We start from the raw sequence: 20,624 nt of genomic DNA, 5'->3' as shown, positions 1-20,624 counted from the left end.
CTGAGTGGTATAAAATGATATATTACAACCCAAACTAGTAAGACCTTTCTTGTTCACAATAATTTTATGAAGCAGGCAAGACAATCCCCGTTAGAGTAAAATTTGTATTTTATGGATGAAAAAATTGAGTCTCCAAAAAGTTAAGAAGATTTCTCAAAGTTATGTAAAAGACAAATGGAAGGGGAATTCTTTTTTTTTTTTTTTTTAAGGAGAAAAGATTCTGACAATTTTAACTCAGGGCTCTTCCCTCTCAATCCTAAAGCTGGGCCTTACTCTCCAGAGACTAATCCAATACAGCTGGAAGGAGGTCTGGGCATATTGTGTTTAAAACTCACCTGGTAATTATGATAAGAAGCCAAGTCTGTTAAGCACCAGAAGAGCGTAGAAGCACACAACATTGAGATTAGACAACCCTGACTATAAATATTAAATGGCATACTTATTAACTATGTGACTCTGGACAAACAATTTGACTTCTCTGAGTCCCAATTTCCTTCTCTAAAATGAGGGTACTCAGCTCACAGGATGTAGCATGTATAAAAGGAAATAATATACATAATATCCAGCCAAGGGTCTGGGGTAAAACAAGAAACTGATAAACAGTAATTAAAGGTAAAAAGGAGCAAGGGGAGGAGGAGAAGGAAAAGGAAGAGAGAAGAGAAAGATAAGCCAGCAGTTACACACATGATTAGAGATATACTCCAAGGGATCATTTGTTACCTAACAGTCAACTTGCTTAAGAGAAGTCAACAATTCATTAACCATTTCAAAGTAATTAGCTCAAAGCACCTTTCCATTCTTAGAGTTTTGAAAACTGTGTCTTTTAATACAGAAGGACACGGACAGTTTTCATTTTCTTAATAGCAGCTTTAATGAGATGTAATTCACAAAACATACTATCCACTCATAAAATAACATGCAAATTTTTTCATCCTATTTTTTATATTTAAATTCAATTAGCAGACAAATAATACATCATCGGTTTCACAAGTTGTGTTCAATAATTCATCAGGTGCATATAACACCCAGTGCTCATCACATCATATTCCTACCTTAATGCTCGTTACCCATCCCCCCAACACATCTCCCCTCTAGTGACCCTCAGTTTCTTTCCCAGAGTTAAGAGTCTTTAATGGTTTTTCTCTGTTTCTGACTACAGCCCATTCAGTTTCTCCTCTGTCCCTCATGGTCTTTGGCACTATTACTTATATTCCAGATATGGTGAAACTACATGATAATTCGGTATGGTCATCACTAATACTAAGTGTTAGAAAAGGAATGAAGTTTTTTCCAATACTGAACCCAATATATAACAGAAAGAAGACTTCTTACCAAATTATCAATTTACCTTCACTGGCCCCATCTTCTGGACATAAAATATTCCTCTTCCTGTTACAAAGCCTGTCTATTCTAGAACCATGTCCGTTATCTCTCTGTGATTTAAGACATGTTTTATCTTCATCTGACAGATCACTTCCACTGGAACTCCATGTTATATCTATCAGTCCACTGGTACTCTTAGATGCAGTAGCTTCTGTTAAAGAAAAAGAAAATATATAAACACAATCAACTGATATGATGGTTATTTATAAGATTTTAAGCATGTTACTTTGCCAAAGTCACAAATAACAAAACTCTGATGATAGCGTAATATCTTATATCAAATCTTCCTGCCTAAAGTTCTATGTGCAACCTAAGATTCTTTGAATTAAAACCAAATTATAAGGGATCCCTGGGTGGCTCAGCAGTTGAGCATCTGTCCTTGGCTCAGGTCATGATCCCGGGGTCTTGGGATCAAGTCCCACATTGGGCTTCCTGCATGGAGCCTGCATGCCTCTCTCTCTGTGTCTCTCATGAATAAATAAATAAAATCCTTTAAAAATAATTTTAAGAAACAGAAGTAGCAGTAATTGAGATAAGTTATATATTTAAAAAAAGGAAAATGATTGTAGTACAAATGAAAACTCAAAAAATAACCTTGAACTAATTATTGAATTATAAAGTCCTAGAATATTTGATGAAACCAAAAGAAAAAGACAAAAAAAAAAAAAAAAAAAACCCACAAAACCAATACTTAACGTACAACAGGAATGCTTCTGTGTGCCTCCTTTGCCATATAGGAGCCCTGGTAGCAGTAATGTGATTAAAAACACTGAACAGAAAAACTCTTTTAACTAAATGTGTTATTTTAAGGTAATAGTAGATTTCCATACAGTTATAAGAAACAATGGAGAACCCTTGTATGCTTTACCCAGTTCCTTCAATGGTAACATTTTGCAAAACTATAGTGTAACATCACAACCAGAATGCTGATTCTGATACCTTCAAAACAACAAAAAAAAATCCATAGGACATCTTGCATTACCTTTTTAAAGCCACATCATAGCCAACCTCCTCACCCCAATTCTTAACCTCTGGCAATGAATCAGTTTTGCATTTTTGTAATTTTATCATTTCAAGAATTATACATAAATGGAATCATACTATATGACACTTCAGGACTGGCTTTTTTTTCCTCAGCCTAAATCCCTGGACATTCATCCAAGTTGTTCTGTGTATCAACACTTTCTATTACTGAGTAATATAGAATATGGATGCACCATAGTTTGTTTATGCATTCACCCACTAAAGAGCATTTGTGTTGTTTCTAGTTTTAACTATTACAAATAAAGCTGCTATGAACATTACATACTGGGTTTTATGTGAATGTAATTTTCATGCTCTGGGATATATGTTCAAAGGTAATTGCCAGGTTGTACAGTAATTGCATGTTTAGTCTTCTAAGAAACTGCCAAGCTTTTCCTTAGCGGCTGTACCATTTTACAGTCCTATAAGCAATGTATCAGTTTCTCCATATCACTGACAGCATTCGGTATTGTCACCACTTTTTATTTTAGCCATTCTAATAGAAAACCTAGAAAGAATGGGGCTACTCCATCTTGATGTAACAGTACGTCACTGGGAAACTTTTCTGACAGTAATCAGGAAAGTAATACATACCTTTAAAAAAATCAATTTTTCTAATCATAAAACTTAAAAAAGTATCTTAGACACATTTGAATGAGATTAAGAGGTTAGATATTATATTCAAGCTCTAGGGTAGCCCCAGTGGCCCAGTGGTTTAGCGCCGCCTTCAGCCCAGGGTGTGATCATGGAGACCCGGGATCGAGTCCCACGTCGGGCTCCCTGCATGGAGTTTGCTTCTCCTTCGGGCTATGTGTCTCTGCCTCTCTCTCTGTGTGTTGGTCATGAATAAATAAATAAAATCTTTTTAAAAAATTAAATAAAATAAATAAATTCAAGCTCTAGAGTAAACAGACTCAGAAGTTAAATGGCTTCATTCAGTACATATTTACACAACAACGGATAAGTAAGCTCTGAGAAAAGAGAAAAACAAGAAGACTCCTCCCCCAAGCAATGTATCATCTGAAAGACAACATTTATCATGAAAAGAAAAATTAAATATTGTATTTGAGGTATGTCACTGTATAACAGTAGCTCAAAAAAAGCAAATGCTCCACTTTTTTGATCAGGAAACCAAATTCACTGACAAAATAATATCTGAAAAAAGAGCACTTACAAAGGAATAAAAACATAAAATAATTATAAACATCTGCTAAATACTCGGTGCCATGAACATCCAGAATTACTAAAGTTGTCTTCAAAATATAAAATTTAAAAAACAAAACTTCATCCATATTGATTTAAATAGCTAATAAAAATTGAGCTATATATTTACTTGTAAAAGACATCATCAGTCCCTCTTACTATTACACATTTGGAAGAGTAAACTGAAAAGCAAGGAGTGGAATGCCATAGACAGAATGGTTGTATCCCTTAAAATTCCCACTGTTCAAACTCAGTTCCCAGGGTGAGGGATTAAGAGGTGGGGACTTTGGAGGTGTTAGGTCATGAGGCCCTCATGAATGGGATTAGGGCTCTTAATCAGCAGCAGCCCCCAGAGAGATTCCTGGCCCCTTCCTCCAAGTGAGTCCTCAGCAAGATGGTACTGTCATGAACCTGGAAGCAAGTCTTCACCAGACACTAAATATACTGGACCAATTTCTGCCATTTATAAGCTACCTAGTCTGTGGTATTATTGTTACAGCTGTCTAATCGGACTAAGACAAGAAGTAAAGCTATCATTATTTTCAGATTATACAATGAATTCTTGAAATTCATAAACTCGTGAATTACAGGCACTGTATATACTACCACGATTTTATAAGTAACTCATTTTATTTGCTGGAAAGGGTACCCTTGAAACCAAGACCCATTCCAATGAAATTCAAGGAAGGACATCAGCTAGACTATGAGAATAGCTACAACAGGTAAACATTTCTGGATGCCCTTTGCATGTCAGGCATTGTGCTAGCATGTAGTATTATGGGCTGAATTGTGCTACCCCAAAAGTCATTCATGTGTTAAAGTTCCAACACTCCAGCACCCCTGAATGTGATTATATAGGGAGAGGATCTGTCTGTACAGGGGTGATCAAGTTATTCCAATATGACCAGGAAAAGAGAAATTTAGACACATGCAAGGAATGAAGACTGTGTGAAGAGACACATGGAAAGACAACCATCTACAAGCCAAGGAAAGAAGCCTAGAGCAGATTCTTAGAAGGAATTAATCCAGCTAATACCTTCATTTTGGACTTCTAGCCTGTAGGACTGTGAGATAGTAAGTTTCTGGTATTCACACTACCAAGTTTGAATACTTTATTACTGGTACTTTATTATGGGAGCCCAAGCAAACTAATACACCTAGGATATATAGAAGAGCAACAGAGAAAGCTCTGCCTTAGGAAACCCATAGTCCAAGGAGGAGAAAAACAGTCCAACAAATAATAACAAAACAAATTTAGTGATGCCTCTCAAAGAGGAGATTTCTGACCTCGATAACAAAATTTTAAGAAAACAATCTGTAGGGCATTTAAGGAACAATATTAGATACTAGCTCTTTTTTATTTTATAGTTTCACTTTGGTAAGTAATCTTTAAGTTTTGCTTTTTAAAGAAAATCACCATCTACAAAGGTTCCAGGCTCTTAACTTTCAAGCATATAACCTTTTGTCCCTTTTCTCTGACTCCTTCCCATTGCCAGTTTCTTCCCCTACTCAGTCTTCTCTGGTTACAGTGCCTTATAGATGAGGAAAGAGAAACATGGAGACATATCTCCCCTTTTGTGCACACCCTGCAAAAGTAAGTGCCCCCACTTCTGCTTCCCAGCTCTCACAAAACATTACTCCCACACCCTAAAATTTCTGTTAATATACATTTCTAATACTTCAGAAGCTACTATTGGAAGCTCTGTCGGTTGAGCATCCAACTCTTGGTTTCAGCTCAGGTCATGATCTCATGGATCATGGGATCCAGCCATGTTAGGCTCCATGCTCATCAGGGAGTCTGCCTGAAGATTCTCTCCTTCTGCCCCCCCCCCCGTTCCCCCCACCTCAAATAAATAAATCTTTAAAAAAAAAAAAACTACTATTTTAAGGGGCACCTGCATGGCTCAGTCAGTTAAGCATCCAACTCTTGATTTGGCACAGGTCATAATCATAGGACTGTGAGATCAAGCCCAATGTCAGGCTCCACATTGGGCATACAGCCTGCTTAAGATTCTCTCCCTCTCCCTTTGCTCCACTCTCCTCTAAAAAACTAAGAAAAAAAGAAGCTACTATTTTAAAAATGAACTAGTTCTAGGAAATGCCTTGAGCCTCTCCTTCCTATCAATTTGTAAGTTTTTGTTAAATTATTAACAATATTTTCTTGCCTTAACATACACACTTATGCTGCAACTAAAATAACTATACATTGATACAAGCTCTTTCAGCTTTTCAGAATATACTATCATTCTACAGAGAACAGCAGGGTGGGTTGGATACATACTGGCACAGGAAAACCATCTCAAAAGATCATTTTGTGCTTCTTTTTTTTATTTCTTAAGACTTTATCTATTTATTCATGAGAGACACAGAGACAGGTAGAGACACAGGCAGAGGGAGAAGCAGGCTCCCTGCAGGGAGCCCGATGTGGGACTCGACCCGGGACTCTAGGATCAAACCCTAAGACAAAGGCAGATGCGCAACCACTAAGCCACCCAGGCATCCCTCAAAAGATCATTTTGTAATTATAATACAAAGCCATAGATTATTTTTCTTTTTTCTTCAAGTTGAATTTGGCTATACTCACTTAAAATCACCAGAAAAAGGCAACAGCCACATCTATAAGAGAAAATCCTTTCTGCATAGGACACTTTAGATAGAAGTCAGAATTAAACTGATCTTTGAAAATCACAGTATTTGGCACTAATAACAAGAAAAGTTAAATTCCGCAGTTCCATCAGAAGATTATGGTATTACAAAAAAACATATTAGCTTATTTTATAACACAATGTTTTATGAATTTAAAAATTGGGGAGATTTTTCTCATTTGAATAAAAAGAACCCCCTAAATATTAATGAAATAACTAAATAGCTCTTATTCACAGAAAGTTTTCCCACTCTGCAGAATTTTTAGCAGGCTTTACATAGCTCTTTTTGCCATTGGACATAAGAAGAGCAACTGCAGCCATAAATCAATCTACTAAAGGCAAGCCTTTGAAATAGACATTTGATTACCTTTTTTTTTTTTTTTTTAATTTTTTTATTTATTTATGATAGTCACAGAGAGAGAGAGAGAGAGAGAGAGAGAGAGGCAGAGACATAGGCAGAGGGAGAAGCAGGCTCCATGCACTGGGAGCCCGATGTGGGATTCGATCCTGGGTCTCTAGAATCACGCCCTGGGCCAAAGGCAGGCGCCAAACCGCTGCGCCACCCAGGGATCCCTGATTACCTTTTTTTAATTCACAATAACCCAATGAGGCACACATGCTTATAAACATTTTCCAGATGGAGGCTTAGCATGTGTAGTTTCTTTCCCAAAATCACACAGTCAGGACACAGGACACAGTCAGGACCCCATAGAACCAAAGGAGATTCCTAAGGTCTCAACCCCTGACTTTCCTTGACCATCCACCAAGTGTGGCAGCGGAGCCAGCAGCCTCCCTCTTATCCACCCCCTTTTCTTCCCAACAGAAACCCAATTTTATTTGAGCAGCAACAAAGATATTTTAAAAATCTTTCACTTCAGGGTGCCTCAATCATAAATATGTATTCTATCCAAACTATATAATAAATCAAAGAAAGATCTATTAGCTTTATACCTTTTCTGTCAAGAAATCAACAGAACAGGGATCCCTGGGTGGCTCAGCGGTTTAGCACCTGCCTTTGGCCCAGGGCACGATCCTGGAGTCCCGGGATCGAGTCCCACATCGGGCTCCCAGCATGGAGCCTGCTTCTCCCCCCTCCTGTCTCTCTCTCTCTCTCTCTCTCTGTCTATCATGATTCAATCAATAAATAAATCTTTAAAAAAAAAAAAAAAGAAATCAACAGAACATTACCTTTCTTGGATCTAGGGGATAATTCGAGGTGCTTTTCTGTAACAATCTTCTCTTCAGCTGTTAATGACTGTGAGAAAAAGATGATAATAAGGTTAATAATGATGATGATGTAATAATTTATGTGACAAGGGCTAAAACCAAAAATATTTTGTAAAATATTCAAAACCTTAAACTATACCCTCCTTAAAATACTTCTCTTTTTATATTTACCAATAAGTATTCCCAAAGCATACACTCCTCATAATATAAATTTTTATATTTTACCAGAATTTAAATAAAGCTAACCATTAAGAGTTTATAACAGTACTCCATTTTGTACATATCTATACTATAGGATTTCAAATTAGCATATATAAAAAAATTAACCAGAATATCTTGTGGCCAAAAGATTCTGAGTATAGAAGCATTTCATAAAGAGAGAAAAAGAGTAGAATGCTCAAAGATTTCACCTTCTGAGAAACTTCTTCAGTAGGTGTCCTTCATTTACAAAGAATTTCAAAGGTTGGGTCTGGCATAAAGAGGTAATTTGATTACTAACTTGCCACAATTATTAAAGGAATTCAAGGTTGAAAAAAGAAGACCGTACAAATTACTGTGTCCTGAAATAAGGAATAGAATTCCAAAGAAATCTAATTACAATGGCCTAAATATTCAGGAATCTGAGTAGCCTTTGGCATTCAAGGAAAACAATTTTACAACTACTTTACCTGAGTCCCAGAAGTGTCCTGAAACCCTTCTCCACACCTGAGCCATGCTTCAGAGAGGGAAGCAGCTGCCCCTGCTGTCCTGAGACCTGAACTTTTGAACTTCAGTGGACTCTCTCTTGGAAAGCATGGGTATTCTATATCCCAATTTCTTTTTCTCTGTGGAGATGGTTTTTAAAGAAAAAAACAAAAAACTTCATTAAATATATGTTAAGTTGACAGCACTGTGGAAACCCAGGAGTGACTGAACCCCCTCGTAAAATAGAGTAACAAGAAAGCACATAAACTTGTACAATTAGAGAACAAATTCTAAAATACAAATGGGTGAAGGCAAACATTCAATTCTCCAAGGTCCTGTATATGATTATACCTGAGAGCAAAGTTTAAGTGAAGGAGCACACAGACACGTGGTATTCACTAAGAAGTGGAACAGGCAATCTGAGAATGAAATGGTACCTGAAAGAGGGCGAGGGCAAAGGTTCCACCCAAGATCCAAATGGGCATGAGCAGTCTGTCACTCAGCACTGGTCAGCCAGGACTACCTTCTTGGACGGAGCCTCACACTGCAGAGAAACTGCTGGCAGGGCAATCTGCTCAGCAGCACAGAGATGGTACAGACAAAGAAAAGAAAAGGTCCAGATGGAGTGGAGCAAGGGAACCAAGCCAAGAAATGTCTAAATAACAAACAAGTGGCCATATTTTTGCAAACTATAACAAGAGAAATTATAAAAGTTATTTTGAATCCTATCTTCTTCTAAAAATTCACAGAAACTCTAACATAAAAATAAGCAATAGAAAGGGATCAAGGTCAAATCTGGTACAAAGTTATTATTAGAAAAAACAAAATGGAGCAGAATAACATCCCAACACTTACACGAAGAAAGCACACCAAAGACATGCTCACAGAACAAAGTGTAACCAACTATTTCAATATAAGACAACACATTCAGCTTATAAAAAGTCAGAAATGAAGCAACAAATCTTAAGCTGTAGAATAAAATTTAAAAAATCAGCTGAGGGAAAGAGCCAAATGTACATCCACATATGAATGGATAATAAAGAGGATGTGGGATGCATACATGTAATTACAAAGCACCTATATATATTTACATACACTTTCCTTGTACTTTCCTTGAAGTATACATATGAAATACGACATATATATATATGCATGCACATACGTATATACAAAGGAATATTAGCCATAAAAAAGAATGAAATCTTGCCATTTACAACAACATGGATAGAGCCAGATTACACCATGCTAAGCAAAATAAGCCAGTCAGAAAAAGACAAACCCCATTTGATTTCACTCATATGTGGAACCTAAGAAACAAAAGAGATGAACATGGGAGAACAGAAAGAGAGACACAAACCATAAAACAAACTCAACTACAGAGAACAAACTGAGGGTTGCTAGAGAGATAAGTGGGGGGATGGGTTAAATGCATGATGGGAACTAAGGAGGGCACTTGTGACGAGCACTGGGTATTGTATGTAAGTGATGAATCACTAAATTCTACTCCTGAAACTAATATTACACTGTATGTTAACTAACTGGAATTTAAATAAACACTTGAAACAGAAAATAAAATATTCTCTCAATATGGGGGAGGGGGGGATCAGCACAGGAAAAGACTACACTAGAAAAAATCCAAAAGCAAGTAGCTATCACAGATAATATCTTAAGAAAGTATTAAGAGGAGGAAAGTGAGGCACCTTTGGCACAGGTGGTGATTTCAGGAGTCCTGGGATCAAGTCCCACATCAGGCTCCCTGCAAGGAGCCTGCTTCTCCCTCTGCCTATGTCTCTGCCTCTCTGTGTCTCTCATGAATAAGTAAAATATTAAAAAAAAAAAAAAAAAAAAAAAGGAGGAGGAATGTAATACGGAGGAAATTTTAAAGTTCACTCCCCTCCAATGAGGAAAGTGAAAGGATTCAAGAGAAAGAGAGTGATCTATCAAGTCTCTCTTGGGATACAAGATAATATACAGATAATAGCAATCCCTGAAAAAGAAGAAGAAAACCAAGATAATGGGACCAAGATCATTCCAGAAAAACTTTCCTGAAATCTCAAAAAAAAAAAAGGAAACTGCATATTGACGCACACCACATATCTGATGTCAACCCAAAAGCAATCAACACCAAGATATATCCTAATAAATAGACTTTTAAACAAACCCTTTGAACATCTAGAAAAAGGAACAAATGACCTACAAGTGAATAAAAATTACCTTATCATGGGATGTAGATAGCATCTTTATGCCAGAAAAAAAACCAGAAGAGTATATTTAAGATATTCAAGGGAAGAAAATGTGAAATAGTTTTATCTAGCAACAGGGATAACACTGATTTACTTTCTCCAAGTATTTTTATGTAAGTCTTGCTATTTTTTTTACAAATGTCTACAACAGACATGTATTCATAAGTTTTTAAATTTGCATTTTATTTAAGGAGAATCTTTTAGATTTGCATCACAAATCAAATTAAAGCCAACTACTATGAACTGATCACCTGAATAACCCCTTATCAAAAGCATTGTGGTTTAAAAAAAATGAATTACGATTAAAATACTCATTAAAACTTACCTAAGTAGGAAGAGGAAACAAAATCATAAAAACACATTCAGCCATAACAAAGATGATATTTTAACATGAAATAGCTCTAAGCATATTCCTCTTTATGTAGAAATTCCTATGGCTGGGTAGGACTCTAAGAGGAAGAAGCATCCATCCTCAAGAGGGTATTTCCCTCCACTAGTTTCCCATGACAGCTCTGAGGAAGCTTCCTTAGTAGGAGAATATCCTTATTCAAGGAAATACTTAGGGGTAGAGGTGTCCAATTACTCGAAGATGGTACAGAAAGAACTGATACATACATGCATAGAGAGAGAAAGGAGGAGAAAAAGGAAAAGAGAGAGAGAGAAGCAAAAAGTAATAAACAAGCAAAACAGCATAAAGAGCTACATTTGTTTCCTCAGGTTGCTATAACAAATGACCACAAACTCAGTGGCTTAAAACAACAAAATTCTTCTCACAATTCTGGAGCCAAGAAGCCACAAATGAAGGTGTCAGCCTGGAGGCTCCAGGAAAGAATCTTTCCTGGAAAGTTTCTGAATAGTAATTGTTTGGGGTACCATTTAATAAATCTGGGGAACAAATGAGATGTCTAACTGAATGCAAAGGGCAAGTTTTCTGGAGTATCTGCATAAATCCCAACGGACTGCACCCAGGAATTTTTGGAGGAGATGATGACTCATGGACAATTCTGAGGAACAGATAGAAAGTTTTAACCAAGTCGGCTAGTTAGCAAGCACTATGATGCTCAAAACTCATTCTACCAACTACTTGCCCATTTGTTTGCTCAGAGTCCTTTCCTTCCCTCAAGGTAATAGAACATTTCTCAGGCCCGTCACGGCTTTGGTTACATTTGACTTGTCCACGCTTCTCTAGATTTCATCCATACTCCGATTCCGTGGGGACTAGAACCCTCTCATTAATATAAATGACAGAAATCTGAGATTCCTATCTTCAGCCAGTCAGCATTTATCGAGTGCCCAGCGCATGCAGACATCCTGCCAGGGCCCAGGAACACAAGATGAGCGAGAAAGACCCTGCTCTCCAGCAGCTCAAGCGGCAGTGACAGAAACTCTCCCACGAATCCGATGAAATGAAAGCCTGAACCCAGGTTCAGATACCAGCGAGCCTGGCCTTCAACCCCCGCTCCACTCCCCGAATCAGTCTTTCTCCTTCTCACTCAAAAGAGCCTGCACATCTTCCCCACCATATGGGCCTCCATGGCACTCTTCACTGCCTTTGGTCTCTCCAACCAGTGCTCTTCTCTTCCATGACATAACCCTCAATACCCCACAAACATCCCTCCTTCTGTGAGGCCATCATGTCTCTAGCATATTCTACTCCCTCCTTTAGAACAGGAGAAGGAGACATGTGCCTAAACCATCTCATCACCTCCGTGCACCATGCTCCCCCCACAAAAGGATTCATTAAAATGACTAAATGATTATATACATTTTTCTCATACAAATCATCATTGGTTCACAGACGCTGATGACATCTAAAGTCTATCACAGTCTGAGTATATAGGTTGCTGTCCCTCAGCTTGCTACCAGTGAGCAATCAGGGAAGAGAGAGAACTCACAACCCCCAAATCAAGAAACACATGCTTTTCCTATGAGACAACCAGCTGCCTATTTTTTAATTTTTTTATTTATATTCAATCAGCTACCATATAGTACATTAGTTTCAGATGTATTCAATGATTCATCAGTTGCATATAACACCCAGTATTCATCACATCACGTGCCCTCTTTAATGCCCATCACCCAATTACCTCATCCCCCCCCAATTCACCTCCCCTCCAGCAACACTTAGTTTATTTCCTATAATTGAGTCTCTTATGATTCTTCTCCCTCTCTGATGACTGCCCATTCAGTTTTCCCTCCCTTTCCCTCTCATAATCTGTGCTGTTTTTATATTCCTCATATGAGTGAAACCATATAACTAGCTTTCTCTGATGGACTTATATTGCTCAGCATAATACTCTCCAATTCCTTCCACATCAATGTAAATGTTAAGAATTCATCCTTTCTGATGGCTGAGTAATATTCCACTGTGTGTATGTGTAAATATACATATACAGATATATCAGATCTTCTTTATCCATTCATCTGTCGATGGAATAATTTAACCAAATAAGTGCAAGACTTTCACAGTGAAAACTACAAAATACAGTTGAAAGAAATTAAAGATCTAAAGAACATGGAAAGACAGCCCAAGTTCATGGATTGGAGAAGGAAAATTTATTTATTTTTTTTAATATAAAGAGAGAAAGAGCAAGATGTGGGGGCAGCCGGAGGGAGAAAAAGAATCTTAACCAGACTGCCTGCTGAGCTAGAGTCTCAATCTCATGACTCTGAAATCATAACCTGAGCCAAAATCAAGACCCACTTAACCAACTGATCCACCCAGGTGCCCTGGAAAACTTATTAATGACAACACTCTTCAATTTACAAACTAAATCCAATAAAATTCCCAGATGGCTAATTGCATAAATTGACAAGCTCATGTTATTATTCACATGGAAATTCAAGGAACCGGGGATCCCTGGGTGGCACAGCGGTTTAGCACCTGCCTTTGGCCCAGGGCATGATCCTGGAGACCCGGGATCGAATCTCACGTTGGGCTCCCGGCGCATGGAGCCTGCTTCTCCCTCTGCCTATGTCTCTGCCTGTCTCTCTCTGTGTGTGACTATCATAAATAAATAAAAAAATTTTTTTAAAAAAAGGAAATTCAAGGAACCCAGAACAACTTTAATAAACTTGAAACCTAAAAAAATTAGAGACTTCACAAGCTACAATAATTTAAAAAAAAATATATGGTACTGGCATAAGAATAGCACATACATCAGTGAAAGAGAATCAGAATCAAGAAATAAACTTACATTTATGGTCAATTGAATTTCAAAAAAAGAAAGAAAGAAAAGCCAATACAATATAGTGGAGAAAGAATAATCTTTTGACAAATGGTGCTGGGACAAATGTAGAAATAAATCTTCATGACCTTGGGTTAGGCAATGATTTCTTAGATAGGACACCAAATGTAGCAGCAACAAAAGTAAAAATAGATTGAACTTCAAAATTTTAAAAACACTTGTGCTTCAAGTGACACTATCAAGAAAACAGCCCAAAGAATGGAAGAAAATATTTACAAATCATATATCTGATATAGGAGTGGTATAAGAACTTACAGAGAACACTAACAGTAAAAAGATAATGCAACTAAAACATGGACAAATAACCTGAATAGATATCTCTTCAAATAAGATAGAAAAATGCCCAATAAGCACTGGAAAAGACATTCAACATCATTAGTCATTAGGGATATGTAAATCAAAACCAAAACAATGAGATAACAGTTTCTACCCCTGAAGACAGCTAAAATCAAGGGACAGGCATATGAAAAGTATTAAAAGGGACGTAGAAAGATATTACAATCCTCATTCCTTGCTAATGAGACAATAAAATGATGCAATCTCTTTGGAACAAAGTTTGGCAATTCCTTAAAACTTTTTTTTTCACTTTGATATCATTTATATAAAGTTTAAAACCATATGCGCACACACCGCATATGGATATGCAGTCAAAATAAACACAAAGAAAATGCATAGGAATGGTAAAGCAATAATTTTGGAATGAGATCTACTTTGTATTTATGACATTTTGTTTCTTAAGCTAAATGGTGGGTATAGTATGTTTATTACAATATTCTCTATACATTTTTATATTGAAGGTGAATTCCTTAAAGGCAAGATACAGTTGATTCTTACTTTTTTTAAATCCAATCTGATCATCTCTACCTTTTAATTGGGGTATTTACTCTATTTATATTTACCGTGATTATGATATGGTAGAGTTTTTAATCCCCCAGCTTGCTCTTTGGTTTTTGGGTTTTTTATTTATTTTTTTTTTATTGGAGTTCAATTTGCCAACATATAGCATAACCCCCAGTGGGCAATTTCTGAAAACTTAAACACAGAATTATCATATGACCCAGCAATTCTACAGGTAGATTTATATCCAAGAGAAATGAAAACTACCCCAAAATTGGTGCACAAAGAATCATAGTACTCCTAACATCCAAAAAGCTGAAATAATCCAAATGCCCATCAACTGATGAATGGATTTTTTAAATGTGGTGTATCTATACAACAGAAAATTATTCAACCATAAAAATGAATAAAGTATTGATACCTACAACAACCATGGGTGCTCCTTGAAAATATTATGCTAAGAAGCCAGTATAAAAGACCAAATATTTATTCCATTTATATGAAATGTCCAGAATAGGCAAATCCATGCAGACAGAAGGTAGCTTTGTGGTTGTTATGGGGTTTCTTTTCAGGATGATGAAAATGTTCTATAATTAGAAATATTTGCACAACTCTGTGAATACACTAAAAATCAATGAACTCTATACTTTAAAAGGACAAATTTATTATCTATGAAACTGATTCACTCACACATTGCCAGAGCAACTGTAATATTCTACAGCCACTGTAAGAAAAAGTTTATTATAAAACTAAACATTCAGGGGTGCCTGGCTGGTTGTCTTTAGGGCATGCAACTCTTGATCTCAGGGTTGCAAGTCTGAGCCTCACACTGGGTGCAGAGATTACTTAAAAATTTTTTAAAAATAAATAAACATCCTATTATCCTAGGACACAGCAATTGCACTATTGGGCATCTATCTGAGAAAAAAGAAAACCTATGGGCACTTGGGTTGCACAGTCAGTTAAGCAGCTGCCTTCAGCTCAGGTCATAATCTCAGGGCCTGGGACTGAGCCCCACATTGGGCTCCCTGCTCAGCAGGGAGTCTGCTTTTACCTCTCCCTCTGCCGCTCACTCCCCCTGCTTGTGCTCTCTTACTTGTACTCTCTCTCTCTAAAAAATCAATAAAAACTTTTTTTTAAATAAAGAAAAAAGAAAACCTATGTTCCAAAAAAATCTGCACAAGTGTTCATAGCAACTTTATTACAATAGCCAAGACTGGACACAGGCCAAATGTCCGTCAACAGGCAAAATGTTGGCCAAACTGTAGTACATCATTCCATGGACTACTACTCAGCAATAAAAATGAACAAACTACTGATACATACAATTTGCATTAATCTCCAGAGTGTTATACTGAGAAAAGAAAAAAGAAAAAAAGGATCCAAAAAGATTATAAACCATACAAGTCCATCTTTGTAACATTTCTGAAATGGTGCAATGTTTAAGATGGTGAACAGATTAGCCACTGTCAGTGGTTAGTGGTGGAAGTTACTGGAAGGGACAGGATATGATTATTAAAAGGATCCTTGCGCAAATGGAACTGTTCAGTATCTCTAGTGGTGGTGGATACAGGACCCTATACATTTGTAAATGTACAAGAACTAAACACACACAAGTCTAGGGAAATCTGTGTAAGATGACTGGATTGTATTAATGTCTATATATCAGTGGTGATGTACTACAGTTTTGCAAAATGTTACTACTGGAGCAAACAAGGTAAAGAACATAGGAATTCCCTATTACTCCTTACAACTGTAGTTATTCTATAGTTAACCTCAATTTTAAAAAGTAATTGCCTCTCAGGGACAGAATTAAGTACAAGAAAGAATATGGCAAGGATTGATGATTTTCATGAGAAACTTCTTTGTACTATTTTATCTTATTTGTAAATGCTTACATAAGCATATTATTAATAGTATTAAAAAAAGAAAGAATGAACACCTTTCTCCCTTAAATAAGATGTATATATATAATATATGTTTATATATTTTATATATATATATATATACATATATATATATATAAATAAAGTACTTGACATACAGAACATCTTTGATAAACGTCAGCTCTCTTTCCCTTCCATTTTAAGGATAACGTAGACTAAGATGTCAATACTAAGTAGTCTAATTCTGAAAAGTGAAACTAGTAAGTCATTCAATGAGATTATCAAGGGCTAAAATCATAACCATAAGGTATTTCTACCAAGATAACTATAAGAGAATCTCTCCCCATCACTGAACAACTTTAAAACTAAGCTCCCTCTTCCTACTCCTTCTTTAGCAAGCTGAAAGAAGTAATTCCAGGGAAATCTAAAAGCAAAGCAGTGGAGGATGTACAATAGGTCTGTCCTCATATAAAAATCCTTTCATTATCATAGTGTTTTATTATCTGCTTTCATTACCACTAACATTGAGTGCTACATCATTTCACACATTCTCATTATTTAACCCTCACAGTAATGCTAAAAGATATGGGTATTATTCCTACTTTACAGACAAAAAAAAACTACAACTTAGAAATGTTAGGTATATTGCCCTAGTCAGAGAGCTGGTAAGCAACATGTCAAGAATTTCCTCGTGTAGGTCTAATTCCAGAAATAACGATTCTAGCTACTGACCCCGCATTTTCTCATTTTGACAAAAGTGCTTGATGTTAACTATAATGTGTACCTTCTACATAAAGAAGGTATGACTGGCTGAGTTTCTGACTGGGTATCTGTGAATTCTCTGAGTATCTGGGAATTCACTGGGACTCTCTTAAGTCTCAAGCCCATTCATTTTATCAGTCACTGGCCTGCTCCCAATCACGATGTCTCCCCTACCATTCTGCACTCTACGGCCAACGACTCCAGCATTGCCTTTCAAGCATTAAGACTCCTTCCCTGCTACAAATTCACTTTACCAACCATCAATCCATAGGGCTAATGACCCCAAAATGAGAACTTCCTTTCTGTTTTATTACATGTCCTCGGGCAATGCTGGTAAACATTCTTAATCATTCCCTAGCTCTCTACTCACACACTCTTACGTACACACATACACACAATCACATACATACATCAATTCCGTACCCACAGTTCCCTTTACCTCTCCATGTCACTGTCATAGTCAAGTTCATCACATCTTTCCCTGAGTTCCCCTTCCCTATGGTCTCAGAAGAAAAATGTTCCTATTCTCCAAAATTAATCCCTTTCTGTAACAGAATTAAATCTTTCTAGTAAAGGGTCCTTATTTTATCTATTGGTTCCATCCCTCCTGCTTCAAAGAAGCAAATATTTTCCCTTCTTGAAAAACACTTTTCACTTGAAATGTAGTCCTGTGTATTCTTCCATTCAAACTGCATTTAATTAATTAAATTGCATTTAATTTATACCTACCATCATACCCTTGCCATTATGCAAGAAGCACCAGAAATAAAGTAAGTTTTTTGATGATAACCCAAAAGACTAAGGAAGGAGGGTGTCATTAGGAAGATACAATTTCCCTTTACTCCCTTTTAGGGTCTTGCCAAGATAGTTCTTCCTCCAGTAGGTAAGTGTGGACAGAACAGGAAGAGTTATATAATTCAGTCTGAGGAGGCAAAGGAACTGTGAGTAAAGGGGAAGATCAGGAAATCTCAAAAGGTAATTTAGCAAATGGGAGAGAAAGGGAGTAATTGTGGTCATTTGTTGGCATTTAGCAAGGAAAGGGAACATAAAGCAAAAGGAAAAAAGAACTTGAAGGGACAGTCAGGGGCCTAAGGCAGGAGGGAGGAAAGAACTAAAATACTCCTAGCCTTTGAGCAACTGCCTGCCCCAATCTCTCCCCTGGGCTGAAGTTTCACATACCTGTACATCCTAATACCAGGTAAGAATCAACGAATTCTCCTCAACCTTTCTATTTTTCAAAGGTTCAACTTCTGAGTCACCATTAATTCTCTCTTCTTCATCCTTCAATTTCCAGGTACCTAAATCTCATCTTCCTCTAATAATTTATCATCTAAGTTCTCTCCCAATACAATTCCCGATTCTACCACTGTAGTCCATGATCTTACCAACTTTAACCTTAAGAGTCCAGAAAGATCTACACAGCTTGTCCAAAATCACAAAATTAGTTGCTTGCAGAGCTGAGGCTGGCCCCCAAGTCTTCTGACTAAGGTATTTCCCTATGTTTCTTCAGAGTTAGAACACCTGCAAATCTTCTGAATTAGTACCGCTTCCATTCATCCAACAGGTAATTATTGGGAACATAATATGTACAAGTGATTATGGCAGATGCTCGCGGGGGACACCGGGTGAAGACATAATCTGAAAACGTCTACATCACAAGGATAGGTTCAAGTAAACCTAGTAAGACATGAAGCTATACGAATGATAAAGACAAAGTTCCACAGGAATGCAGAATAAAGTTTATTTACAATTGGGACGGTCAGAGTGAAGGTGAGATTGGGGGGTGGATCTCGACAGATGACTAAGATTCCAATCAGCAGAAATGAAAGAAATGGCATCACTCCAAGCCAAGAACACGAGCGAAAACCAAGAGGCAAGAAAGTACAGTGAGCACAGTCACTTGCTTTACCTAGAGGATAAATAATGAACAAAGCTGTAAAGTCAAGGAGTAAGGGACGGCCACACCGCGGACGCCACGAATCACAGGTTACGGGAACCTGAACGAAAGCAAGGTCCCGTTATTTTCTATATGTTGGCACATTGAACACAAATAAAAAATAAATTTATAAAAAAAATAAAAAAAAAAGAAAGCAAGGTCTCCAAGTGACTACCTGGGCACAGAACCTGGCTTCTTCGCCGAATTGCTTTGTGACCTTGGGCAAACTACTTAACCTCTTTGCTGTTGCATTAAGCTCCTTCGTTTTGAGGCAATTCACTAAAAAAGCAACAGATCACTAATGCAATTATTTAAAAACGAGGGGAGCATGGGGGGGGGGCCTCAGGGTGTGACCCCAGGGTCCTGGGGAGGGAGTCCCACAGCCGGCTCCCTGCAGGAGCATTCTTCTCCCTCTGCCGGTGTCTCTGCCTCTTTGTGTCTCTCATGAATAAATAAGTAAAATCTTATTTAAAAAAAAAAAAAAAAAACTGGTAAGTTCTTGAAAACTGATAGAAGAGAGCAGAATTGAGTCTCAAGCCAAAAACCAAGATTTCGAAGTCAGGGTGTAACGGGAACGCTGACAGGAACCCGCGGTGGCCCAGGCGCCGCCTCCGCGGCCACCCACCTTGAGGAGCGCCTCCGGTCACAGAAGCAGCCGCCGGTGTTCACGAAGCTCCCTCGTTCCAAACCCTGCATAAGCTACACAACTGACCCCCGAGTGACCTGCTTCCTCCTTCCGGCGCCCTAATTCCCACTCTGACGCCCCCAAACCCCAGCCCCCCCACCCCAGGCTCGCTCCACCTCAGGGCGGCCCTCGGGAGTGCGTGGACGCCGAGCGACAAACTTCTCACGGGCGCTCCGCGGCCCCGCCCCCCGCCCCGCCCCCGGGAGCCGCTCGGGCCGCGCCGCTAGCAGCAGACCCAGCCCGCGCCCCACCGCCACCGTGGCTCCCAGCTCCCCGCAGCCCGCCGGCCGCCGGGGAACACGCGGACAGGGCCAGGGCCCCGCGGCGGCTCACCCCTCACCTTGCGGCCGCCGGGCATCTCCACACGCGCCGCCGCCGCCGCCGCGCGCACACCGCCCCACAGCCGCGCCCCCGCCGAGGCGCCGGAAGGCTGCGCGCGTCCCCGGGCTCTCGCCGCGCCGCGCGCTGCCATTGGCCGGCGCTCGGGCAGGGGGCGGGGCTCTCCGGAAGCGCCGTCCTCCCAGCGCGGGGCGCCACGCGTGCGCTGCGATTGGAGGACGCTCGGGGCGGGGCGGGGCTTCCCGGCCACCGCGCGGCGCGCTGCCTCCGGCTGTGCAGTGAGCATGCGCGGTGGCCGCCTCCTGCGAGCATCGAACCCGCTGCGCTGCGGCTGCGAGACGGCCCTTGCGGGGGCGCGGGGATGCGGGGGGCGCGGGGGCGACGGCGTGGGCCTGGGGCGCTGCTGCGGACCGACCTCCAGGTGGGGGGGCTGCTGGGCGCGGCGGGGGGCCGGGGGGGTGGCGGCGTGGGCCTGGGGCGCTGCTGAGGACGGACCTCCAGGTGGGGGGGGCTGCTGGGCGCG

General features: G+C 39.1%; 1 protein-coding gene across 12 annotated transcripts in view; it reads right to left on the bottom strand.

Annotated features, from left to right (window-relative positions):
- SPIDR (scaffold protein involved in DNA repair) overlaps positions 1-20,215 on the bottom strand; it is a 452,576-nt gene extending 432,361 nt beyond the window's left edge. For 5 of the 12 annotated variants that reach the window (XM_077885985.1, XM_077885987.1, XM_077885986.1 and 2 more), the window contains exons 1-4: positions 20,103-20,215; positions 8,150-8,305; positions 7,443-7,509; positions 1,349-1,534 (exon numbers count right to left, since the gene is read on the bottom strand). In XM_077885985.1, coding sequence (XP_077742111.1) covers positions 1,349-1,534; positions 7,443-7,509; positions 8,150-8,305; positions 20,103-20,120 — 427 coding nt within the window. In that variant the 5' untranslated portion in view covers positions 20,121-20,215. Of the gene's footprint in view, positions 1-1,348; positions 1,535-7,442; positions 7,510-8,149; positions 8,306-8,602; positions 8,737-19,702; positions 19,825-20,102 lie in introns of those variants that run through there. The other 7 variants (XM_077885988.1, XM_077885993.1, XM_077885994.1 and 4 more) reach the window with 3 other exon arrangements.
- Between the last annotated feature and the right edge of the window lie 409 nt (positions 20,216-20,624).

The sequence above is a fragment of the Canis aureus genome, chromosome 37 (genome assembly GCF_053574225.1).
Source record: "Canis aureus isolate CA01 chromosome 37, VMU_Caureus_v.1.0, whole genome shotgun sequence".
NCBI lineage: Eukaryota > Metazoa > Chordata > Mammalia > Carnivora > Canidae > Canis > Canis aureus.
Note: the sequence above shows the minus strand (reverse complement) of the source record. Positions and strands in the feature narration are given on the sequence as shown.